We start from the raw sequence: 27,616 nt of genomic DNA, 5'->3' as shown, positions 1-27,616 counted from the left end.
TTCAGAGCCATGTTGATTAAAACACACATCTGACTGACCAGATCATTCCTCTGGTTTATTGTAAATAAAGACGTGATAACATTTCTCACTGACGCTTCATAATGAAACCATTTTAAATCCAAATTATGGCACTGAGATTAAATCTAGAGTTCAGTTAAGAGCTGGAAATTGTGTTTAAAACCTCCACAGAGGTCTTCTTTGCCTCGGTGCCTCTTAGTTGAGATGAATCGAGACTCAGATCAAGCATCAGAGGTGAGTGGACAGAGCTGGCGACAAACCGCCTGGATGCTTCGCTTAAGAGTAACGCCAGAGAGCTTCATGGACCCAGCCTGCTGGAGGCGCCGATGGCCGGGGGGGGCGGTGGTCATGATCAGAAGGAGTGCATGCACGCCAAACAGACTGCAGCTGTCCTACAACTTCTCTTCGCAGCCCTGCCAGCTAAACTCTTCGGTGGAAGGCGAAGTATTACATAACTCCATTTTCCTCTCACTTGGCTCCAGCTGTGTAACTCATTTCTGGAATATTCCAACCAGAAAATCTCCCCGACTCATCAGAAGACGACGGCTACAATCCGCCACGAAACTAACACAGCCGCTCACTTTCTGCTATTTACTTCCTTTTCGGAAATTCGCTTCCCACTAACGACAGTTAGGTGTGGCTGAGCCGTGATACTGAACAGCCTGAAACGGTCAGATTAAAACGCCTGTTAGATTCTGAGTATTTTCAACGAAGACAGACAAAATTCACCAGACACTTTTTTTCCACGCAGCTGTGTCCCTCACTAACAGTGATTGGTCTGCTAACAACAGACACTTTGCACTTTAGGCAGCTGGAATCTGATAACTCATAGGAGCAGCATTCCTGTTTACGTACTTACATTAACTATTTATTAGGGCTGTAACAACTAATAGATATCCTCAACAATAGTCGCTAATAAAAATTTTGCCATGGATTGGTTGTATTTTTGCAGTTTGCTGCGTTAACTGCATACAATGACATCACCACCTAGTAAAGCCTACTTCACTTTCCTGCACGGCATTGTGGTTCATGCATGGTTGTTAGCAAATTCAATATGGCAAAGACTGCAGATAACTGTGTGTTTGACTCTAAAATCAGGATTCTTTATAGTGTTTGCATTTTTTATTACTAAAGGACTTAAAAATATGGCAATGTTTTTTATTATTAAAAATAAATCACGATTAATCGATTAACAAAAATAATCGTTTTTTGCAGCCCGACTATTTATTTCACCCCTCGTTCCATCCCATGCTGCTTCTAACTGTAGGTAGAGAATCCAATGTTAAAAGTATGTATAAAATTATAAATTGTCCTGAAATATTCTTGCATGGTGTATGCTATACAAGACAAATTCCTTTTTTGTTTAACATACTTTCGTCAATAAAATTCCGAATTACAAGGACAATTTCATGAAAGCAGGTTTTAAGGAGTCAGCACACTTATGGGGTACCGACAGAGATCATCATGCCCGGTTTGGTCTTCCAAGAAAAGAGATTCTGTACACAGCAATGAAACTCAACAATGAAGTGGGATACTCATATTTGTTTCCACACCCCCTGTGCCCCCCCCCCCCCCAAAATCACACACTCATACCCCAAGCCCTTTACTTACAGCTTTGATGTGAGGCAGCAAAATAAGTAGAAATACCAATTCATCAACCAAAAGCGAAGATGTTCACAGTGACGGTTTTCCAGTTATCCCTTCCGTTTTCCACCAAGCTCTAATTATCGAGTCAGATCTAAAAGTTTTCTGTCACCAGAAGAGACGATGGGGTGTGGGACAAAAAGAGAACAGGTGACACACACAAATGCAAATTGACGTCAACCTGGGAACCTAAATTATTAAAAGTGACTCTCGCAATAAAGGCTAAAATATCACATATCTCTACCACCAGAGGGCATCCCCCAGAACCGCCAACCTTCACCTTACAAGGTCACGTCCTCAGCCGTCCCTGTCCCTGCCAAGTGCTGAATGTCCTTTCCCACGTTAAGTGTGCTAAGTGGGCTATGATAGCGCACTTATAACCTGAGAGCAAAAAGTGAGAGACGCCCCGGCTCCCGTACACAGAGGAACGCGTCTGGAGCCTAAGAATAAACCCGCCCCCTGCCGAAAAAGCCACGGGGCAGAGAAGGTGAGGGGTCAAGCACCGGGACAACTGTGTCGCAAATGGTTTATCAAGTTTCACGAGAGCCTGCTTTACACGCGGGTGTTAAACTGGCCAAGCAAAGTAACATAATTAATTACTAATCCAGAAGCTAAAAAAAAAAAAAAATTTCTTTATACTGCATTAAACCTGCATTGCTAGTATGGCTGTCAGGTCGGTTCATCTTCTTAAAGCTATTTGGGAAGGGTGCCATGGGAAAAAAAGCTATTTAATTTAACATATAGCAATGCATTTGCAAAGTGAATGAGACTGACGTTTTTTTGCCTATTATTGTGGACATACTCATTCAGCATTCGGTTTAAATTTAATCAGCGTCTCAGTTAGGAAAAAAAACAATAGGACAAGGCGGAAGATGGGAACACCTCCGGTGGCGCGGGCAGGGGTCATCCGGGGGGCGGCACCAGTCGGGGGACAGGGACTCTCTGGGCGACACCAAGGGTGGCATGAGGCCGGGGAAGGGGACACAATGGGGGCATGAGGCAGGGGAGTGGGACACCCAGTGCGGCACGAGGCAGGGAACACCCGAGACAACACGGGGGTAGGGGACGGAGATACACTGGGGGGCCATGAGGCAGGGAACAGGGACACTGGGGGGGATCCAGGATGTCCCACTAGATGGTATACGACAGGGGACACCCTGGGTGACATGAGGTGTAAGACAGGGACACCTTGGATGGAATGAGGCAGGGGATGCCCCAGAAGAAATGAGTGGGTCAAGACAGGGGACACTCTGCATGGAATGCCAGTCCATTACTGGGCACACTTTGACACATGTGAAATAAAAAATAACATAAAATGGTGAAAAGAACTATTAAAAGACCTGAATGGAGAAAAGGTCAGTAGTTCATATGAAGCTCAGTGTTACGTGCAGTAGAAATGTAATGTCCGTTTGTGTGCATTATAACTTTCAGGACGCTCAGAATGCCGATATCAGAATCCCACTCAGTTTTGATTGTACAGCAGTCCCTCAATTTATGATAAGTGCATTATTTTTTTGCCATAACAAGCCTTAAATTGTCATATGAGAATTTTGGCTTATGAACCATTTCCTTGATGTAACATTTTTCAGCCAACACATACAGAACAATAGCAGTGCAAGCATTGCATTTTTAGCAAAAACATCACATTAATCTGCATTGATTATTTATTAGTCCAAATCATTGTTTCTTATTTTGAGTTTTTCAAATAATCTTTAGGCTGGACTAAAAACACTTGATAATTTCGGCCTTTCTCTGATTACTTAATTTGATATTCAAGAAATTAATAATGCAAATACTGGGAAGGCTGTACTGGGAACCTTTGTTGGGCCATGACTGCGATCTCAGAAGGAAAGCAGGTGAGATCTTCTGGAAAGAAACTGCTAACTGAATTGTATACTTTAGCATAACATCTACGTACCAGGCAATAACAGCATGGGGAGACAGTGATTCTGACTCATTAGCAGAGGTGCCCTGTGAGAGCAAATTAACGGCCAACCTCACAGAAAGCCAGGGTGGTTTTGATGGGCAGTGAAAAAAGTGTGAATGACAAGTGTTCCTGCATCAACGCTAAATCACAGCAAGCTTAGATCATCCATCTATCCATCTTCCAACTGCTTCTCCAGTTTAGGGTTCCAGAGAGCCTGTAGCTTATTCCAAGCAGCACAGGACAAAAGGGACAGACTGATGATATATTGGTGTACTGTCCCTGATCAGGACACCGGTCGATCACAGGACACACAGCTGGGAGACACCCTGGACAGGATGCCAGTCCATCACAGGGCACAGAGCTGGGGGACACCCTGGACAGGATGCCAGTCCATCACAGGGCACAGAGCTGGGGGACACCCTGGACAGGATGCCAGTCCATCACAGGGCACAGGGCTGGGAGACACCCTGGACAGGATGCCAGTCCATCACAGGGCACAGAGCTGGGGGACACCCTGGATAGGATGCCAGTCCATCACAGGACACAGGGCTGGGGGACACCCTGGACAGGATGCCAGTCCATCACAGGACACAGGGCTGGGGGACACCCTGGACAGGATGCCAGTCCATCACAGGGCACAGGGCTGGGGGACACCCTGGACAGGATGCCAGTCCATCACAGGACACACAGCAGGGAGACACCCTTGACAGGATGCCAGTCCATCACAGGACACAGAGCTGAGAGACACCCTGGACAGGATGCCAGTCCATCACAGGGCACAGAGCTGGGAGACACCCTGGACAGGATACCAGTCCATCAGAGGACACAGGGCGGGGGACACCCTGGACAGGATGCCAGTCCATCAGAGGACACAGGGCTGGGAGACACCCTGGACAGGATGCCAGTCCATCAGAGGACACAGGGCTGGGAGACACCCTGGACAGGATGCCAGTCCATCAGAGGACACAGGGCTGGGGGACACCCTGGACAGGATGCCAGTCCATCACAGGGCACAGGGCTGGGGGACACCCTGGACAGGATGCCAGTCCATCACAGGACACACAGCAGGGAGACACCCTTGACAGGATGCCAGTCCATCACAGGACACAGAGCTGAGAGACACCCTGGACAGGATGCCAGTCCATCACAGGACACACAGCAGGGAGACACCCTTGACAGGATGCCAGTCCATCACAGGACACAGAGCTGAGAGACACCCTGGACAGGATGCCAGTCCATCACAGGGCACAGGGCTGGGAGACATCCTGGACAGGATGCCAGTCCATCACAGGGCACAGAGCTGGGAGACACCCTGGACAGGATGCCAGTCCGTCACAGGACACAGGGCTGGGGGACACCCTGGACAGGATGCCAGTCCATCAGAGGACACAGGGCTGGGAGACACCCTGGACAGGATGCCAGTCCATCAGAGGACACAGGGCTGGGAGACACCATGGACAGGATGCCAGTCCATCAGAGGACACAGGGCTGGGAGACGCCCTGGACAGGATGCCAGTCCATCACAGGACACAGGGCTGGGAGACGCCCTGGACAGGATGCCAGTCCATCACAGGACACAGGGCTGGGAGACGCCCTGGACAGGATGCCAGTCCATCACAGGACACAGGGCTGGGGGACGCCCTGGACAGGATGCCAGTCCATCACAGGACACAGGGCTGGGGGACGCCCTGGACAGGATGCCAGTCCATCACAGGACACAGGGCTGGGGGACACCCTTGACAGGATGCCAGTCCATCACAGGACACAGGACTGGGGGACACCCTGGACAGGATGCCAGTCCATCACAGGACACAGGGCTGGGAGACACCCTGGACAGGATGCCAGTCCATCACAGGACACAGAGCTGAGAGACACCCTGGACAGGATGCCAGTCCATCACAGGGCACAGGGCTGGGAGACATCCTGGACAGGATGCCAGTCCATCACAGGGCACAGAGCTGGGAGACACCCTGGACAGGATACCAGTCCATCACAGGACACAGGGCGGGGGGACACCCTGGTCAGGATGCCAGTCCATCACAGGGCACAGGGCTGGGGGACACCCTGGACAGGATGCCAGTCCATCACAGGACACAGGGCTGGGGGACACCCTGGTCAGAATGCCAGTCCATCACAGGACACAGGGCTGGGGGACACCCTGGACAGGATGCCTGTCTATCACAGGGCACAGGGCTGGGGGACACCCTGGTCAGGATGCCAGTCCATCACAGGGCACAGGGCTGGGGGACACCCTGGTCAGGATGCCAGTCCATCACAGGGCACAGGGCTGGGGGACACCCTGGACAGGATGCCAGTCCATCACAGGACACAGGGCTGGGGGACACCCTGGTCAGGATGCCAGTCCATCACAGGACACAGGGCTGGGGGACACCCTGGACAGGATGCCAGTCCATCACAGGGCACACACAATGGGCAATTCAGAGATGTCACTTCACCTAAGATCATGTGCGGTTTGGACTCCCATCACCGGAGGTATGAGGTAGCAGTGCTACCTGCTGATCCACCATGTTGCCCACATGCTCAGATCAGTCTGTTAAACTGTTTCCATGGTTATTAAAACTGGGACGGCCTCCATTTCTTTAAACCTGCAGTGAGCTGTGGGACATTCTCTGAAGAGACATTGATCTCGTGGACAGAATGTATGTTGCTGAACACTTTCATAGATCACGTGTTCTGCACTCAAAGATATCATAATACATAGTTTCTTAGTGTCTGCACCTGCAGTTAAGGGTATGTACTAACACTCCTCACTTAACGACCTACCTATTTAACGACCACCCAGACTTACGACCAGTCGCTACTGTACACTCCACGAGAACTTTGCTCATGGAAATGGCAGCGCGGTGTTTCAGCATCAAGCATCTCATTTTGCATCCCCCTTTCTTAGTCTCGGTCTCATTCCCACAGTTGCTCTGTATTCACTAGACTAGAGCTCGCAATCTCTGATTACCTGTATTTACAGTATGCAAACCAAAGTAATGTATATCAGAGTTGATTTCCTCCACTCTGTTTATCACAGTATACAGAGCACTACTCTAGAAACGTTTATAAATATACTAAAAATTTTATAAATTGTGCAAAGGTGACATTAAAGCACTAAAGTCGCTTGACACAAACCGACTACCAGTACAGTATGCTTGAAATATTGGTAAGCGGCGGCTCCTCATTTATTGACCAATTCGATTAACAACCTTGTCATAGGAACAGAACTCGGTCATTAAGAGAGGAGTGTCTGTACTTAAGACACCAAAGATCTCTTGCCTACAGCTCTGGATCCAGTCTACCTCTCTATCTTCATTCCCAAGGCAAGCACACTGGCTTAGGAGTTAAGAGTTACCAGTCAGGGTCACTGTGATGCAGCGATCATGCTGGAAATGAAGGGGGCCCAGGACAAAGTGCGTTACAGGCCCTCACAGAGCACCTATGGTGTAACAGAGAGATGCACAATATATCGGGTAACATTCAAAATTTTCTAAATATCAGGATCTGACTGTTGTGTCGACATCTGTGGAAATTGCCAGCCGATATTTAGATTTTATTCAGTGTTCAAAGTTAGCAGTACCAGTGTGAAAGACATAACTAGTAAAATAAAGGACACTGCATTGGAGGATCAGCCGTTCTCTGTAGAGAAGGATGAGGGATTCCGTCAGCTCCTTCACCACTTAGAACCTCCCTTCAGTTCCCTAAGTCACTGCTACTTCGCTAACATAATATCAGATTCACAGTTCCTTGTAATACGTGACCAAAATAACTCACAAAAACACATGAAAGCTGATGAACAAAAATTGCCAAAAATGTGAAAAAGAGGTATTTTCACACACGAGAACTTCCCCCAACATCTGAATTTCTACGTTTGTAGTCCTTGATTTATACACAGGCACACACACTCCAGGTATGTACCAACCACGAGAACCGTCTGTCCATATATATTAGATTTGCCCATTTAAACATAGGACAAAACGTAGGTTAGACCGCAGTATTACAAGCTCACATCCTTAAAGCAAAAAAAAATCTTAACACTTCTGTGTCTCATAAACAGTTAAATGTTGTTTCCCAAGACTGTAAGTCAGGATGTATCAGTAAAAAAAAAAACAATAATAACAACATTTCATTATTCTACAACAGAAAGTTAAATTTTTTGTATTATTTGTAATGCTTGAAAAATTACACTACACTAAGGGCAAACAGATGACTTTCAACTAAACAGAACCACATACGTCTAATATATTCTGCGACACGACATTTTAATGGCAGCACAGCTTTCTAAAAGAGAACTGGGCATATATCTTCCCATCCACAAAGGCCCCAGATCAGCGGCTCCCTGCTCTTTGAACACCAAAGATACCTTCAAGATAAAATCCATTCCGAAGCCTGATCTGAATCAATGCGCTTTAAACATGTCCTACGACAACAAGCTGGCTCTCCTGCCTTGGGCTGCTAATGACACTGATGTTCTCCTGGACTGAAATTACGGAGGAGTGACTGAAGAAGATGGCTTTGAAGGGAAGAGGCATCCAGAGCCGTTAGGGAAGAGTGTTAATGCTGACCGCAACAGAGCAAGTGCATATAAGGACCATTAGCTACAGGACAGGGAAACAAACCGTTCGTGCATAAACAAGCAGGCTTAGCATTTTTAGTTATGTATATTGGAGTTAAAGCTAATTTTATTAGCATTTAATCTTCGGTTGATGTGAAAGATAAGCATGAATGGGATTGTCAGTGAACTTCAGGTCGGATATATATGTACCTATATAATTTCTGTCGGCATCCAAAAGAAAAACATCTTAACGATACACAATATCCAAGAGGAACACGCCAAATAGAATCAATTTCTGAACTACGAAATCAATAAAAAGCTGTGATACGAGTAGGCTAATATTCCTGGTATTGCATATCAAAATTTACCCAGTAATTTTCATAGGTATATGAAAATTAACGGTATAATTTTAATATGCACTAAATGATGATCATGATTTTCATGAGCTACATAAAGCCATCACACTGGGTAAAACGAGCCCTCATCTCGCATCTCGCACACATGCAGCACTGGATGCGTTAAACCGAAGCGTCTGAAACTGTAATCTTGTGTTACATGCTGCACCACGCAGCCACATCCCAAGCAGCGAGGATGATGTGCGCGGAGGCGAGGGGTGGGGGAGCCCTGGTGGCCCCCGCAGCCTCCGCAGCCTCCACATCCTCCAGGGGGAAGGGCGTTTCACCTCAGCTGGTCCCGTCCGGCTCCGGAAGAAGGGTGCCATGACTACGCAGGTCGAGGGACATGATTCGCCACGACGAAGGGACACCCTGCTAACCGAAGCAAGGACAGGGTGGCAGGATGGAGGGAGAGAAAAAACATCCCACTAGCTAACATTAGCATCCCAAACGTTTTCACTCCTCTGTTATTTGCTGCTTACTGTTCATCATCGGTATTTGTTAACTCTGCAGGGAGGTGTTCCTGCAAGCATTTTACTGTACTTGTACAAATGACAATAGACCACAATAAGACTCGAATACTGCCAAACCCTCAGATGAAGGCAAAAAAAAAATTGTCCCAACTTTAACCAGCACGCAAGACCTTTGCAAAAGCAGTAGCTTTCCGATGTAATTTATTTATAATACACAGAAAGGCAGCATCCCCAGTATTTTTACGTAAAATACAGCTTTCCTCCGAAAATCATGCATCATCACTCAATTTCCATCCTCATATTTCAAAGTGATGATGGCTATTGAGACCCTGGAAGTCCAGCAACGGCTCCCAAAAACGTGACTCAAAGGTCCAGGAAATGCACGCCGGGCTGTCAGTCCATCAAAGGCGGATAAGAGGCGTGATTCCTCCCCAAAGCGCTAACTCCCATTTTCAGGTTGCGTTTAAAACAACCCCGCCTCCCAGCAGACACAATGCCGGGAGGCGACCTGCGGACCCCCGCGGCCGAGCAGGCAGCACCCGGACACCGGCTCCCGGGAAATTACGCATCATATATGGATCGAAAAGCACAATAACACCAGGCGGGCATCGCATCGCATATGTGGCCCATGTTCTGTGCAAATACTTTCGAAGATGCAGTAATCTCTCATACATTATAATAAAACACTAACCATTAAAAGCTGGACCCTAATGCTGATCCTAAAATAGCTTTATTATATTATCATCATACTGAGAGCATCAAGCTAGATAGCGCTTGGTACTCTGTCAATACCATCATGCAGACATAGAATTACATTTAAATTAATACATTTTCTCCAAAAGCAAGATGGTGCAGTTATATTTGCAATATTCAACGATTCAGCCTGTACGCCGTATGCATATAAAGCCTTCCCCCTTGCTGCATGTTACGGACGGATCTTGCATGCATCGCTCCAGCCCCTGTTGTTGACAGTGCGGATGATACAAATTAACCAGCAAAGGTTACCTGATCTAAATGTTGCTGCCATTCAATTAAGATAATGTTTAAATAAACATTCTAAGCGAGCTGGGCACGGGACACACTATCGAGTGCATGTCCCATCTCTACGCCTCGGCATCCCCTTTTGTTAATCCCCTCTTCTAACAATGTCCCCCCGCATTTATATACGGAGCGTCGCTCCTGCCTCAGGAGCCGCGCACGTCTCTCCCCGCCGCCTTACCGGACTTGAAAAACGCCGCTATATCGGCCGCGTCCTTCGCCGTCTCATCCGCTCCCTCCCCGGAGCTCATGGCTCGCAATCAGGCGCTGAATGTAAATCCCAAAAGGACTGAAAGCTGGCGTAATGCACGGGGGAAAGGCAGCCCTTTGCTGGATCGCCTATATAGCGACAAGCAAAGTCACCGCTCCGTGGTTAAGGCGAAGAACAGGCGCAAGCCTCCATCTTGGATAATACGTTTTACCGCAGCGGCCGTCCGGCGGCGCTAGTGAGCAGGTTGATGGAGCTCATGAGTGAAGGGGCTGGAGATCCCTGCAGCAGCTTCACCGAGCAGAAAAGTGCTTAATAATAAGCGCGCAGCAAAGGAGGGAAGACGAACAACTGATATATATATATAAAAAATACCCCTGAGATCATGCGTATTTTTTATACCATTTTCAGTAGGAAAATCTGTAAACGCATTAAATAACAATACTTGGCTTTGAATTCTGTCTTGCACCACACTTGGTTAATAGTTTTATCTTTTATTATAGGCTATATCTGATTAGTAATCATGGTAATAAAAACCCTAATTAAATAAATGCTAGTATCAGGGTGTTAAATCTGACCCCAACTCTGTCTATGACTCTGTATCTTCCCCTGTTTTCAGATTGTGGTGATTTACAGGGTAATTTCTCTCTCGTCGTAGCTTCTGGTCTGTTTGGTAAGATGCATAATTCCAAAGATTACTATCTGTTGGTCCATTGTATGTGTTCTCTGTTCTGGAACTGGCAGTCCTTGATTTAAAATATTTACCTAATTATTACCCCCCGCCCTCCCTAGAAATCATTCACAATGACACACTTGCATTTTAAGCTGTGCACTGAAGCATGTGCTTATATACTACATGATGTGTGATGGAATGACCCCACACAGACTTAAAAGAGTACTGATTGAAATTCGGCCAAATCTCTAGTTTATCTTGTCCTATAACATGTTAGACCTATAAAGCCATCTATCTGATCCGTCTTTATCCTAGTTGCAACAACAACAGGTGCAGGTTACATGAAAGACAGGGACGGCTGGCATTCTGTAAATACCGCCCCTGTGAACGAAACCTTGTCTCTCATCAGTTGTGTTTGTGTTTTAAAGTCACAGTCATCGATTAATAACAATGTTTAAAAAAACGTATTGTAATTTAATGTTGTATGATTTTCAAAATTGTATTTTCCCCACTGGTAAAACTTTTTATTGTGTTTACAAAGTTAAACAATCTGAATTTGAACCATTAATAGAAATGTACAACATGTAAATGGTAATGTTTTGGAAGAAAACATCTGCAGTAAATTATAACGTCTGTGTTCATTCTTATTTTTCCAAATACCAATAAAAAGCTTTGGAGGGACTCTAACAAACCGGAAGCCACGCTTACAGCCATTTAACCTCCAAAGAAACAATCACGAAGATGCCAAACAAAATTATAATCCCAAAAAATCATGCTTTATCAAAGGTTATGAAGCAGAACAAATTTCAGTTTATGTTTTTTAATCAAAGTAACTGTACAGTAGTAATCTCTTAAAGATCCTGTTCTAAAACGACAGCTCTTGTGTTTCATGAATCAAACTTGATAGCTATACTAAAGTATATCGATCCTGCTAATGTTAGTTACGGTGTTTTAGTAATAATGGTGTTCATTGTCCAAATTGAAGTTTGTTTCAAACTTTGAGTAAGAGGCAGTGGGTGGTTCAAATGGTAGCAATCAGGCTTCGTACCTCTAGTGCTGGGTGATTCATTCCTGTTATCTCTCATTTTATGTATAAGTTAATGCTTTTTAAAGTACCGCAGGTCTGCAATGAAGAATGAACGTGCTGTTCCAATGCAATGTGCAAGACACATAAAAAGTTTGTTTGACATACATTGTATTTTAATATTGTGCCTAATAATATATTTATTTTTAGTCTAAGGAGACCCAACAACATATCAGCTGTCAAATTATGTTTCCTCAAAGCTGCTTCAAAACTTAATTAAACGGGTTTTGCTTCTAAAAACGTTGTTTCCAAAAGTACCACATATAAATTTTCATATACTTATTTGTGCTGTTTCAGCCTCGTGAGAATTTTCTCATTTGAATACACAAATTAGCGGTATCTCAGTATATTTCATGTTGTTATCTTGTCAACTGTATACCCAACCTGTTAAAGCGATATTCTTGCATTTTTTTCTGATTTTAAATACAGACATTTCCATAGCTTTTCTTTAATAAAATGTGTTGAGTATTATTGATTAAGGAGAAAATCTAAATAAAAGCTAACAATGGAACTCCTTTATACCACCTTTTCATTTTGTTACTGCGCTAGGCCTATTATGGATTCGAGTAGCCTAAGCACAACTATCTGCGGTTCAAATAAAAATATATCTATATGAACAAGCAAACAAATAATCCCTGATACAGGAGGTAATCAATCGCCTGTGACTACCTATATAATGCTTTCGTTGCAACAGCTTTTGTAGAAAATTATTTAGAGAATTTATCCGATTACATTATTTGCGGTTATGCCCTAAAGATACATTAAGCACGTTCACATTTACCCGCTTCCATCTGTATGTAAATTATGTCAAGGAAAACGCGTGGGACCTCACGCGCTTTAAAGGGACCACGGCGGCGTATCCATGGTTACCCGGGATCAACAAGCGCCTGGTGGGGACAGCTCGAGGTGGAAGCTTTAGCTGGTTAAGATTAGTTAGACCGCTACCTCAAACTGGCCACGTTATTTTTCATTTTGCATTGATTTTTGAAGAAATACCCATAATGGATTTGCACAACGGCGATGGCATGACAGATAAAGGTGCAAGTCACGCATTTAATCACCTAAGCCAACAGAGTGACAATAAGGACGTCAGCTCACGCGCAGCAAAATCTAACACGAGAACTAGACTTATCCAGACCGCTGCCCCCATGGAGAACATAAAGGAGATACAGGTTTGTTTTTTCCATATATAACGCCTACTGTATTGTTTATGTACGTCCTACTTTGCCAAGTGGGATGGAATTCGTAGCTGAAGGAAACAGTACATTAAAAGTTTTGATCGGGAACATGTTGATCGGTGTCGAGAGCTGCAATCCGTTGAACATCCACACAGTATTCATCCCACTTTTGCGTGCCCTCCTTCGATTCCACTCAATAATTTACTATTAAGCTTTTCGCATGTATTTAAACAGGCGTGCAATATTCGTCTAGTGCTCACATCAATCGCACATTGATAATTACAATGGACCATCGACTTACAATCTCAATTCGTTCGCGAGGGCTGGTCGTAACTTTGGTCGCAAGTCAGAACTATTTTTCCCATAAGAAATAATCATAATGTCCCTTTATGGGAAATACCCATAAAGCACCCCTTATATATATATCCATCCATTTTCCAAACCGCTTATCCTACTGGGTCGCAGGGGGTCCGGAGCCTATCCCGGAAGCAATGGGCACGAGGCAGGGAACAACCGAGGATGGGTTGACGCACACTCACACACCATTCACTCGCACTTGCACACCTACGGGCAATTTAGCAACTCCAGTTAGACGCAGCATGTTTTTGGACTGTGGGGGAGGGGGAGACCGGAGTACCCGGAGGAAACCCCACGACGACATGGGGAGAACATGCAAACTCCACACACATGTAACCCAGGCGGAGACTCAAACCCGGGTCCCAGAGGTGTGAGGCAACAGTGCTAACCACTGCACCACAATGCCGCCCCTACCTCTTACCTAACCCCTCCATAATAAAAAGAGTTCTATAATGTGCGTAGTTTACCAGAAACTACGAGGTCTGCATTTATAGCCCTAGCTTTTTCACAAGCTATAGACTCAGACTATTACCTGCCATCTGCATTTCGTTTGCCAACACTAATAATAGCCTTTCTGCCTCGTATAACTCTGTTGATTGTGACTTACTAATTTGAGTAACACCTTTAGCAACACTAGCTTCCTTATACAAATCTTTTCTTTGTACGATTGTGGAGGTGGATTTCGAACTGCTGTGCATGAGTGAGATCGGTCACACGAACGGCACTGTCATAATTCTGCACAGATTCCTTGTTCTTTTCGATTCTTTCTTTCTTTCTTTCTTTCTTTCTTTCTTTCTTTCTTTCTTTCTTTCTTTCTTTCTTTACCTTCTCATACTTCCTTAGCTTCTTTTCTAGCTTTTTTTGGGGGGCATTCTGATGGCAATTCGCGAAATTAATTATATAAAGCACTCCACTGACCGAAATTACGTCCACAAACAGGCGTATCTGGGCTCAGACTTGACGCTTACGGCTCTCGGGGCAGCTCGCCTCTTTGTTTACAGCCGCACAAGCAGATACACGTTTTGGCCTCGACCGGCTTTCGAGTTGTAACTGAAGACGTTGGTCGTAAATCAAAATTAAAATTTTGGTCGTAACCCAAGTTGTTCGTAGGTCAGACCGGTCGTAACCCGAGGGCCCACTGTATATAAAGAAATGGAACGAATATCATCAATATATGGTATACTGTTAACCCAGTTGTTCTAAGCAGAATTAGCCAGTTAGGTAGCAGAGTCCCCCCGCGACCCAGTAGGATAAGCGGTTTGGAAAATAGATGGATGGATGGATGGATGGGCAGCAGAGTCCCTACTCAAATTAACGGAGCTCCAAAGGTTTGGAAACTAAGCTGCTGTAATTAAAAAGACATACCGAAACTGACAGCATAAATGTTGTTACCGACATGTTCTTAAAAACCATGCTTACCTATAACAAATGTTATTCTGGAAATACCTGTGCATTATTTCAGTGCATTGTACAAACGAATAGTATATGTTCACAGGTCAAAGAGCAGGGGCATACACCTGCTGCTGCACTGTTGCCTGCCTTGTTGCCCCCCAAGCATCTGTCCCCTTCTGTACAACTGTAGCCGCAGAATTTCACTGTGCTCCTTGGAATACATGTAACAATAAAAGGTGAAGTTTGCAATAAGGTTAGGGAAGGACTGAAGGATGTTTCATTTCCATCCATCCATCCACCTTATGTACTTGCTTGTCCTGTTCAGGGTCATGGGGTCCTGAGCCCTTGGGCATAAAACACAAGGCCCTCAGAACTGCAGTTACTTATTAAGCTGAGTGATCTGTTACTGAGAGCTACATAGTTGCTCTTGTGTGGGCTCTGCAAGGGGAAATCGCCCATGTTGTGTATCATTCGTAGCCTGGATCTTGGGGAACATGTACCTTTCAGTGCTTAAATATGTAGGCCTAGGTACAGACTTTATGAAAATATGTAAGTGACTTTTAATTAGCTTTGGATACTGAAGTCATACAATTTTGCCTTTGTCTTTCAAAGTTATTTAGGTGCTTTGCAGAATCTGAATGGCCATTTTATGCACGTGCGCTGTGAAAAGCTGCATTATTAGATTTTAGCATTTGTCTTACTTTATAACACAATGAGACTTCGACAGAGGTAGTTTGTGTAATAAAGCAGCAAAGAGAAACAAGTGCGACACCCTGTGGCCAAACCAGACCATTTCAGACTTAAAAATAAAGGTTCATACTCCGAATAGGCCACGATACACCCCAATATGTAAGCGCGAACTAGCGAAAATTCTGTGAACGTCATGGGATTAGATTTCATTTTTTTTTGTTAAACTATTGGGGACCGAAATCCTCTGCTGAAACAATTATTTTGCAGGCACCATGTGGGAATTACAGAGACAAACGCATTAGTCAGTCCACTGGCATTGAACATCATTTTATAAAACCGAAAGAAGAAGATATTATTAGACAGTTAATAACTGGCTGACGTCTCAAGATCATCAAAGAGCGCCACCCAGCAACTGTCCAACACAGTACAGTTGTGATTAAATATTGCTGAAAAGGAAAGTAAATAAGTCTCTTTATTGTTCGAACATAGCAAATTCCATGTTTGTAGTACAGTTCTTTTCGGCATGTAATACACATCATCCTTAATGTAGAAGGTGGTAATGAATTGTGCTGTTGACATTATTAGCTATTAATTATCAATGAGAGCAGGAATGCGAACAGTCCTTAAGTCCCTCTGCAGACATATTTTAATTTAAGGCTCTACCCAAAATAATATTACTGTCAGTTGAATATTATCAGTTTATACTTATATAATATGAAGTCTATTATATGCATATTATGCTTGTTTTTGTGAACTGTTTTCCCCCATAAAATTCAGAATAACCATTTGCCAAAAGGATACCAAAGTGCCCTTTGGATAAAGAGCAGGTTTCATGCACTTAATCACTAGGGCTGGACTGGCCATCTGCCCCCTCAAGCATTTTCCCAGTGCAATGGGCTACCAAAATTTATCATGGGGGGCCCTAAAGCTGCAGTCGGAAGGGCAAAATTGTGGGTCTGCCAATTGTGCTCTAGCTGTAGGTAAATGTACCTTTTAAGGTACAGAAATAGACTCTGAGGAACATTTTGTGACATTGGGGGTACATTAATGTTGTTTGTACCTTGGGGAGCAAAATAGTACCAGGACTGTACATTTTTTTCTGGCATTGTAATCATGGTCCTGGAGGACCCGTCTGCAACACGATTTGCCGACTTTCCTCCTCAAACCTTATTCAGCTCACCAGCTAATGACCAGGTTTAGTAGGTGTGTTTTTTACATACTTTTTGAGTTATTATGTTAACAGTATAAGTGTCTGATGTTGCCCTGTTCTTTGATATCATTATGTGGCGCTGCTTCAATTTTGATGTTTCTCTCAAAATATAAGTTCCACATTTTCACCCACAGAATGTGTCTGCAACTTTGAAAAAGATCCGCCAAAATGCATTGATGAATTGCAGTAAAAATATCAAGCCTAAGGCTGTCATTCTCTGCTATCACTATCACTTCAGTTTCGATTAAATTTGTCTCAAAATTTGAACATTTCGAGATTGTCACCAAGACAACGTGTCCACAAAGACCCATGAAATACTTTTAGAGTTAGTGTGTTCACAAGATCAAGTGTCTTCTACAGCTCCCCTTTCCTTCCCTTGCTGCTTTAATCTTGGGGCAATTTCTCTCAGAATCAAATCAGGCGTAGATCTTCATCCATATAATATTTATGTGAAGCAGGCATAAGATCTATGAAATACTTTTTCACATATCATTTACATATCAGTTGTCACTAAGTGACACTGCTTCAATTCTGGGGTGATTTGTCTCAATCCTTACTGAGATACTTTTAAAATTATTGCTCTAATGAGAAAGGGTCTGTGGTGGCAGCGGTTGTAGACTGGTCCTAAAACCAAATATATTCCCCATACCGGGAATATAAAAATATGCTATTACCACACCAGTTTCCATAAAAATTTTCCGTTTGTAGCATCACCCCCAGATGAGAGGAGGCCGTATGAGGAAACGGTGATGCTTCATGCAGGCCAGTAGGTGGCAATAAAACTTCATATTTTTTTTTAAATGCAGCGCTGTGCGTTGCCTTTTCAGATAAGGTAGCCCAACGATTCTCAACCTTTTTGCACCGCGACCAAGCTTTTATCATGCCAGCTCAGTCGCGACCCCATATCAAGTATAGGTTTGAATCAACGCTGTGATTAAGCACGCAGTGCACTCTGCAATTTACGCCAATCAATGCCTATCGTACAAATTTGATTGGATGTTCCAGTGGATTTTAAATTAAGCATCTGTGGTTTGGCTTCTTGGATTGGTTTAGTGTTCACTAGTTTGGCGGTAAGCATTTGCAGACCCCGTTTATATTGGTTAATTGTATGACTGGGGCTGAGAAATTTCACCAGCATAGGATCCTGCTGGTTTTAAAATGCTTGCATTTCCAACTCTGTCTCGCGACCCTTTCAGAACTTCCATGGGGCTAGCCAATTGTAAAAAAGAATTAAGGCAAAGTCAGTATACAGTATAGTAATTTATTAACTTAAATTTAAAGGCGGAATTGACGAAGATAGTGCTAGCTTTGTTAAAGCCGTCCAAGCCTCGATAATCTTCCTCAGTCCAATGAAGCAGTGGTAAGGACCAAAGCCACCGCTACACATCGTCTCACATGATAACTGTTTATCCCGTGCTATTGGATGGACAGTGATTTTTTTTCTGTGTTTCTTATGTAAACTATTCTTATGTAACGACTTTGGTGGTTCAGTTGATCATCTATTTGAAATACTATGCATTCCTTAAAATGTACAGTATATGTATTTTTATATTTGCTATAGAAATAAAGATTGCTATTATAATTATTAATAATAACAAAATATATTAATATTCATAATAATAATACCAACAACAACGATAATAATAATAATGATAGTAATACATTGCAGGATAATATAATATTGTAATATAATAATTACACAGTCTATTTCAGGCAGTCCCTGTCTTCATTACTCAGTTAAGAATATGTGAAATATATTAAAACATGAATATATAAAATTATAAAGACATCAGTAGGAGTATTACTATACTTTGACAGCGATTGTTTTATGCTGTTTGAAGCAGCCTGTGTATTTGCTAGCTGACTACGCCGTTTGCTGTCTGACGTGTCCTCTGGTCCTCCTCTATAACTCAAAGCAACTATTCTTACTCTCTTTCACCAAAGGACTGTAGAACTCACTCCAGACTTTATGAACAATTTATTTCCATGCTGTTTGTGATACAAAGATTGTAGCCCTTTCTTAAGTAGCTGTGATAACATCATGTTTATGAAAAGTGCCGTAGCAATCATCCCTAGTGTTGACAACATTGAAGCAGTCTTACTTCCTCTGGTATTTCACAATAAAATCTTCGGACTACAGTTAGCTTAACTGAATAGTTAGCTTTGGGGGTCATTTTTAAACTATTATAGTTAATAATAATGTAATACTGTGAGGGTATTTAAGGAGCCATACAAAAACACCGGGAAAACATGCAAACTTTACTCTATATAGTGGCAGAGTTACTAGGTTACATGCGTGAGGCCAGTACACAACCCACATACTGTATAGATCTCATGCTTCTGCCCATCCAGTGTGCTGTTTGCTTTACAGAATGGCACAATAGATTTGTGGTATATTCCAGTCATTTCTGTAATAATGAACTCTAATGAGCCCTGAGTCCTGTGGATGAATTCTGCAATGTGATAGGAGTACTTCTGATAATCGCCTGGCCAACTGGTAGCCACACAATACGTCAGTGTGCTTTTTGTAAGGTAAGGGCTAAGAGAATTACAGCTGGAAGGTTATGATGTCAGGAGTTGTTATGACAATTAAGAGGGCATCCGCTAAGGAGACCTCGCTGAGTGAGAAGTGGAGATGCTGCAACTCAGGCCTGATCATGTGAGCAAAATAAAACTCATCACAGGGACCTACCAGGGGATAAAGGCATTGGGAAGTGGCATGGTGGCCTGTGTCGCTTAGTAAGCATCAAGTTTAATATAAAGAATGACAGGGTTCTGCCTTTACAACATGACTTCTTGTAATTTCTATCTATCCATCTATCTATCCATCTATCTATCCGTCTGTCTGTCTGTCTGTCTGTCTGTCTGTCTGTCTGTCATCCATCCATCCATATATTTAGACACACTTATATTATAAAATAACACTGAAATGATTTGATGCCCAAGACACAATAAGAGAAGCTGGTCTTGAAGAAGACCAATGTGGACAGTGACACCATACTTATAGTAAAACCTGAAGGTGATCAGATGACACTAATAAGGAAAGTTAAGCATGAAAAGGTTGAAATATGGTTACATGTGAGGACAGATTTTATTACCAGAGGACGGGAAGCTTACTTTATTCCCGATAGTGAAGACATGGCGGTTATAGGCAGCTTTTTATAACTTTGAACAGTCATGAAGAACAAAGGATCCAGCAGTCAAGAATGACTGACACTTGGCAGAGCTGTGATGAAGGACTTGGGAAGAATCTTCAAAGGATCTGGCTTCTCTAATAACACAGATCAGAGCCGGGCGCCCTCTCGCTAACTGTTCATGCATGTGAGAACTGGACAGTGGAAAGGTGTTATGGGAAGGGCACTGATACTTTTGAACTATGCTGCTGGCAGAGGTTTGGAATGTATTGGAAGCAGCTGTATGGTGTAATTTTGGGTTATATTCCGTATAAAGCTCAGTCATGAACAGGACTTCTCATTTTTAATCACGTATACTTCACACTGTCCATATTACTGACAGTTTCTAACACACTAAGTATCTACATTGCTTTATTGCTACTTTTAATATTCAAATGGATGTTTTTTTTGTTTTTAAATAAACTCTCAGGAATACAGGGGATTAGAAGATACTGAAGATAGTATTGTGGGAAAAAACAGTAGTCAAAGCATTTGCGATATTAACAAAAGCATTTAGTAAAATGTCAGTCCGTATGAATTAGTGTGCAGGATGGGCCGGCATCACTTATCATGGGCTCTTGTACTGAGATTAACACTCAGGTAATATACAGTGGAATTAATCAGCTGGTTGTCAAGCATCGGGCGACTATGTGCTTCAATAGGCGGAGTCACTATACAGTATGAGCACAAATCGTCACCCAGCAACCACTTGCTTTTTCCGGTATTATCTGGTTTTCAGGCAGCTGTGGTGGGCCTCTTTTGGTGCTTCTTACCACATACACATGTTTGCTCCTCTCTGAGGATAAATATCCCTGATTGCCAGCTCATGCCTTCCATCTCTTTGATGAGGGATTTGGCGGCAGTCTGAACTTTTAAAAGGTGCATTCAGCTCAGGTATCCTCAAGTGCTTTCGATTTTCACCCCTTTATTTGTGAAGTGCCACTGAGTTTTGCTTTCAGCAGCTCTGATGTCCCTCAGAAATGCAGTCAGAATTGAACTTTAGGGTTATAGCGCGAGTGTAATTCCATCTGAGAGTGAAGATGTCATTTGGCCAGTTCAATACTGTTGATGGGAGTCCGCAGTTAATTGGACTGACTGACTATGCAGCAGGGGTTTTGGGACGTACATGGAACTAGATATGCCAAGACGCTTGCAATTTTTTTTGCAAGTTTTTTTTAATATTTATTACATATTTCTGTTTGTGACAAAGCAGATTACTAAAATAAAAAAAAACTCTGTCGCCCTATTAAACAGTAACCTAAGCAGGTACAGTACTCACAAATAGCTGAACTGAACAGTCTGAAACAAAGCTAGTTTAGAGAATCTCCGCAAAATTAGGCAGTTTGTTTTTTTGAACAAAAAAAAAAATCATTATCTTCTGTGTTTGTTTATCAGTTCTGGATGGGTGCGAGGACCCTAAAAGGACGCAGATTGTATCTTCATGTGTGTGGTGTTTGCATGATCTCCCCGTGTCGTTGTGGGGTTTTATCCAGGTACTCTGGTTTCCACTCGCAATCCAAAAACATGCTGAGATTAATTGCAGTTAATTGCCCATAGATGTGCATGTGTGACTGAATGGTGTGTGAGTGTGCCCTGCGATGGGTTGGTGCCCCATCCTGGGTTGTTCCCTGCCTTGCGCCCATAGCCTAAGAGATAGGCTCCGGACCCCCCGCAGCCCAGAGCAGAACAAGCATTTTCAGGAAAGGGATGGATGCTTACCTCTAATGCTGCACATACACCCACATCTCTCCCATCGTGACTTTTGGGTGTAGCTCTGTCAATCTTACTTACTCCTGTGGGGAAATGGTCTTCTTCTCTATCCCATCTTGCTCTCCACGAGACACTCATACAGGTGACAGTATGACGGGGGGAGTTGCTGCCCAGGTTCGGCCAGTGTATAGTGCCCCTGAAGCATTTTGGGGTTAAGGTTTTTGCTCAGTATCCCAAAAGTGGTACAAGTCAGCTAACCCTGGGATTCAAACCAACAACCTTTAGATCATCAGCATGGGGTCTTAACCTGCTGAGCCACACGCCACCCTGAAATAGTTATTTTTGGTTCTTGATTGCAGATGTTTGGACAGTAAAAAAAAATAAATTAATTAATTAAAAAAAAATATATATATATATCCATCCATCCATCCATCCATTTCCCAAACCGCTTATCCTACTGGGTCGCGGGGGTTCCGGAGCCTATCCCAGAAGCAATGGGAATGAGGCAGGGAACAACCCAGGATGGGGGGCCAGCCCATCGCAGGGCACACTCACACACCATTCACTCACACATGTACACCTACGGGCAATTTAGCAACTCCAATTAGCCTCAGCATGTTTTTGGACTGTGGGGGGAAACCGGAGTACCCGTAGAAAACCCTACGACGACATGGGGAGAACATGCAAACTCCATACACATGTGACCCAGGCGGAGACTTGAACCCAGGTCCCAGAGGTGTGAGGCAACAGTGCTAACCACTGCATATATATAGTATATAGGGGCGGCATCATGTATGAGGATAGTAAGGTATTTTCTTGGCTTATTGATTTATGGCAGGGTTCCCCAATTCCGGTCTTGGGGGGTCAGTCTGTAGCACAGTTGCAGATTTCCCTGCTCAAACACACATACTAAATCTAGTAATTACCTGGTGAGCTAAATAAAATATGCTTGAGCAGGGAAATCTGCAAACTGTGTTGCGGACTGACCTCCCAGGACCGGAATTAAGGAACCCTAATTTACGGTACGTGCTCTTCAACCTTCTCTAGATGTTTTGCAGTATAGTTACTGTATTTGCATATATAGTCTTTCTCCCACAAGGCTGACCTGGAAATGCCGTTGGCAAACATATGGATGGATAGAAATAGGGTCTTAAATTAAGTAAACAAAGAGAATTATGCTGATACATGTATTACTGTTATAAATAGATAAATGGAGCTACTGAGGGCGCTTGGCCTGAAAATAATCGTTGTTGTTCTGTCTGCCACTGTTTAAATTTAGACAAATAATTAACAACCCAATAATAAGAAGCAGTGAATCTGTAACTGCAAACAAACCAGGTCATTTGGTGTCTTAGGTATTCATTAGCAGGCCTTTTGAAGGGGTTACCTAACCGCAACAGTTCCAGTCTGACATCTCAGACTTCGGATAGCTTAGCAGGGGGCACCAGCCTTCTTTGTGAGGGAAACATTCTTTATTTTACTGCTCTGGCATTTCTGGTTGTTAATTTAAATGCCAAAGAGAAATGGGGAATTATTGTAGAGAAGAACAGGACATGATTTCATACTAATACAAAGGATTTTCCAGTGATGTGCGTTATTTGTCTGCTCTCTTGTGTTTTGTATGACTTGGCACCGCTGTAATGAAAAACTAAATCATAGGCGTATTTTACAGGGCTTTAAATAAGCATTATTATTATTATTATTATCCATCCATCCATCCATCCATTTTCCAAACCGCTTATCCTACTGGGTCGTGGGGGGTCCGGAGCCTATCCTGGAAGCAATGGGCTATTATTATTACGACATGGGGATATTATTATTATTATTATTATCCATCCATCCATCCATCCATCCATCCATTTTCCAAACCGCTTATCCTACTGGGTCGTGGGGGGTCCGGAGCCTATCCTGGAAGCAATGGGCTATTATTATTACGACATGGGGATATTATTATTATTATTATTATTATTATTATTATTAGTAGTAGTAGTAGTTGTTGTTGTTATTTAACAACAAAGAGCCTGGAAAACGTTATGTCTTATTTTGGTGCTGATTGGAGATTTTTTGAAATTTTTTATTTATTTACCAACAGGGGTCAAAGATTGAGGGGAGACAGTGACCCCTTTAGGAAGGGTCTGGTACTGCAGAAAATGTGGAGGCATTACCAACCAGAGCTGGCTATTTGAGTAGAGGACGTCAGGGAACAACAGACAGAGGAAAGGGGAGATCGTGGTGAACGTCACATATGTGGAAAAGTGAGAAAGTAGCATGAGAACAGAAGTTGCAAGATGAAGGAGGACTGATTCGCTGTAGAGAAGCTTAGGGTTACATAGCATCGCCATAATGTCTCCATTATCTCAATCCACCAGTTGACCGGAGCATTGATAATACATAGGTTGTTTTGGCTGAAAGGTGCCTGTGGAGAGAGATGGATTATGTGGAGAGCAGGTGAAGGGAACGATGCTGAGAGAAGACAGGTAGCTGCAGAGATTGATGGTGTCGGAAGTAGCAGGCTTCTGCTTTTACAGCACTGTTCGGCAGAGGATAAACAGCATGACGAAGAGAACAACTGAGAAATGGCCGTGGCTATAAGGGGAGGCTGAGTGACTTATGGGAGGTGATGGAATTGCGGATCCTTCTTATTAAAGGTACATTTTGAGGCTGTATTGGAAAAATGTACAATCGTCTCGTGTCTGTGGGTATCTGCAGCAAAAACTGAAGGAGGAGCGGGAGATGAAACGTGCCCAACTAGATGGCAGACATGACTACGTGCTCAGCATCGTGGCCTCCTGTGTTGGGCTGGAGAAGGTGGATGTGGAGGATGCCATTCTGGAGGGCACTCAGGTGAACCTTCCGTTAGCTTACTGCATGCTAAATTTCTAATGGAAGTTAACTGTGCATTACATGGTATGGACGTTAACTGTGCATTATGCAATATGGAAATTAACTGCATTATATGGTATGAAGGTTAACTGCATATTATACAGTATCTGCTTATTATGCAGTATGGAAGTTAACTGCGCGTTATACGGTATGGAACTTGACTGTGCATTATGCGACATGGAAATGAACTGTGCATTATAGGGTGTGGAAGTTAACTGTGCTTTATACAGTATGAAAGTTAATTGCATTATAAACTATGAACGTTGACTGCATATTAGACAGTATCTGCATATTATGCAGTATGGAAATTAACTGCGCGTTATACGGTATGGAAGTTAAGTATGCATTGTACGGTATGAGTCTTGGGACCTTAATTGTGTATGGAATTATCAAAATTGTCTGAAGCTATGCCCTTGAAATGTTATTGGTTTGTAGTAAATTTGCCTCCGTTGCTGATATTTCTTTCTCAAACCATGTACCTACTTTGCTGCAGTGTTTCTTATTGTAACTTTTCTCAGATTGACCGAATGGAGCGTTTCTTTGCTGCTGAAGGGCTGCCTCACATCATCTTCTACTATCAGGATGTGGAAACACCAGAAGCAGGTAATAAATGTCGAACATAAATCACATTTTGCTTTTGGACAAAGTCCTGAAAAGCTTTGGCTTCTTCATCTCTTTGCTGATAAAGAGGAGAGGTGTGTTTTTTTTTTTCCAGCTTAGAGCCCGAAATGTTTCCTAGTTTAGTTTCGAGCACAGACCCATTCTTTGTTCCTGACAGCGGCAGCCCCATCGCTCGTGAGAAAGAAGAAGCCTAAAGTGTTTGTGACGGATGGCCGGGATGTAACGCTGAGCGGGGTTTGTGTGTTTTTCACAAGGACAAACATGTCGAAAGCGCTCACATCGGAGAACGTGCACAGGGTAAGACTCGGATCAAACCTTCTTGATTACAGTGTGCCAACACACGCACACTCTGTGGAAAATATGGAAAAGAAACAAATTGTGTAGAATTATTGCTTTTTCAATTTTAAATGAACTTCATTTGTTAACCATATTATTGGCAAAAAAATTAATTGCTATTTAAATGCACATTACTGCATTTTTTTCCAGTCATTCAAAGACTTCTTCTTTTCCATACAAATGTTAACTGAATTGTGCAATGACCATTTACTAAGCATTTTGTATGTCCTCAGTAGCTGATTCACTGTGCCAATCGCTCATGTCATACTCACAATTAGCTAGCTCGGGTTCGAATGATACATATGTATAATCCCTTTGAGTTTGTTTTGTTAATGCTCAATCATCTCTCAACTAATAGTCATCTGCGCTCTGATTGGTTCAGAGCTACTGCTACCTAAATGTTGCCAGTAATGGTTCTCCAGCATCTTCTTGCAGTTAGCTTGTCCATCACCATCTGGCAGAACATGTGTTCTTCTTGTTCTTTGTGTTGTCAGTGTCAGTGAGGCGTAATTACACATGCATGTCTAGTCCGCGTGTGATTATGTGGTCTCCTGACAGGGCGAATCCGCAGTCTTCTATGTTAGATTTATGTTTCATATTTTATATAATTTCAGAGAATGGAACCACCTCTGTGAGTTGTGTGTTTTTTGTAATTCCATAGTCATTCAGATGTTTAAAGTAGTAAATCTAATTTTCTTAATAATCAAAAAGGAAAAAAAAAAAAAAAAAAAAGTTCCAACTTGTCTTGTCTTGTTCTACAGGAAGTGAACTTCAACATGCTGGACACCACAGAGATGGGTTTGCTGAAGAGTGTGGAGCAGCTACTGTCGGAGATTTTCATTCCTGCCATGAGGAAGATGGATCATGGATGGGGGGAACTGGCCAGCCCCCAGACCCTCTCTGTCCGCCAGGACTTCCTCAGTTCCTTGGATAACTTTGTGGCTGTACTTGGTGGAGCCCAGGAGAGCCTTATGGAGAAGGTGATCTTCATACGTCCATGATGAATTACTGAAGAACTGCTGAGGGATGAACTGTTTGTTAATTGTTGAGGATTCAGCTGGAACCAACTGGAACTTACCCTATTATTTATATGCAACATTTGTGTTCCCGCTGAGTATCTCCTAGATTGACATCTGTATAATGTAAACAGAAGTAGAAGCCCCACCTTTACTGTAGATGAAACAAACTGTAAGTGAAACAATAATATGCATAAAATATACAGATAAAACTGCTGGCTATGTCCCGCAGGGAATTTCAGTCGTATATATAAATATTCTAATATACATAGAGAAGACAGGGACATCAAGATACATTATACTTGGAGAACAAGTGTGGTTCTTTGAGTTCTCCATCCATCCATCCATACGTACATCCATCTTCCTATCACTAACCTTGGTCACGGTGGTGAGGAGTTCTTCAATCATACTGTGAAATTAGACTGTGAATATCATTTGCCTATTTATCTGAACTTTAAATGCAAATAATTGTCACAAAATAAGAAAACTTCCAGATGACTGTGATGTATTATCCTTTAGGTCAGTCTAAAACCATGTGACTCATATGACTTGAAGACACTCAAAGGGCCATCTGACTTCATGGCTGTGGCCAACAGCACAGAAGCCCTGGAGAAGATTGAAGCTTGTATGAAAGTGTGGATCAAGCAGATCGAGCAGGTAAAACCGTCTCGGTGACGTCCTTGTGGGTGAATCCCAGACTGGGCCCAGTGACGGTTCTGGTCGGTGTGTTCAGGTGTTGGCGGAGAGCGACCAGCTGAGAAAAGAAGCGGATGACCTGGGTCCACGTGCTGAGCTGGACCACTGGAAGAAACGTATGTCTCGATTCAACTATCTTCTGGAACAGCTGAAGAGCCCCGACATGAAGGCGGTGGTTGGTGTACTAGTGGTTGCCAAGTCCAAAATGATCAAAGTGAGGAAACGTCCTGAAGATCCCGTCTGTTATTTTAATCCACATTTTATTTCTTTGTGTTTCCTTTAATGCATGAAACATATTTTATTGTATTTTACGCTTCCTGCCGTCTGGACTGTAAA

General features: G+C 43.1%; 2 protein-coding genes across 11 annotated transcripts in view; one reads left to right on the top strand and one right to left on the bottom strand.

Moving 5' to 3' along the window:
* LOC125748800 (triple functional domain protein-like) overlaps positions 1-10,545 on the bottom strand; it is a 101,153-nt gene extending 90,608 nt beyond the window's left edge. The window contains exons 1-2 of one of the 8 annotated variants that reach the window (XM_049025431.1): positions 1,943-2,009; positions 1,630-1,767 (exon numbers count right to left, since the gene is read on the bottom strand). Coding sequence is in view for 5 of the 8 variants with exons in the window: in XM_049025435.1 (XP_048881392.1) it covers positions 10,235-10,304 (70 nt within the window). In the remaining 3 variants the exon portion in view is untranslated. Of the gene's footprint in view, positions 1-1,629; positions 1,768-1,942; positions 2,010-10,234 lie in introns of those variants that run through there. The other 7 variants (XM_049025432.1, XM_049025435.1, XM_049025424.1 and 4 more) reach the window with 7 other exon arrangements.
* Positions 10,546-12,903: 2,358 nt separating this feature from the next.
* The window catches only part of dnah5 (dynein, axonemal, heavy chain 5), a 72,890-nt gene continuing 58,177 nt past the window's right edge, over positions 12,904-27,616 (top strand). For 2 of the 3 annotated variants that reach the window (XM_049025492.1, XM_049025491.1), the window contains exons 1-7: positions 12,904-13,190; positions 24,438-24,572; positions 25,130-25,214; positions 25,390-25,529; positions 26,330-26,548; positions 27,104-27,241; positions 27,318-27,494. In XM_049025492.1, the coding sequence (XP_048881449.1) occupies positions 13,020-13,190; positions 24,438-24,572; positions 25,130-25,214; positions 25,390-25,529; positions 26,330-26,548; positions 27,104-27,241; positions 27,318-27,494 (1,065 nt within the window). In that variant the 5' untranslated portion in view covers positions 12,904-13,019. Of the gene's footprint in view, positions 13,191-24,325; positions 24,346-24,437; positions 24,573-25,129; positions 25,215-25,389; positions 25,530-26,329; positions 26,549-27,103; positions 27,242-27,317; positions 27,495-27,616 lie in introns of those variants that run through there. The other variant, XM_049025493.1, reaches the window with a different exon arrangement.

This window comes from Brienomyrus brachyistius, chromosome 9 (assembly GCF_023856365.1).
Source record: "Brienomyrus brachyistius isolate T26 chromosome 9, BBRACH_0.4, whole genome shotgun sequence".
Classification (NCBI taxonomy): Eukaryota; Metazoa; Chordata; class Actinopteri; order Osteoglossiformes; family Mormyridae; genus Brienomyrus; species Brienomyrus brachyistius.
Note: the sequence above shows the minus strand (reverse complement) of the source record. Positions and strands in the feature narration are given on the sequence as shown.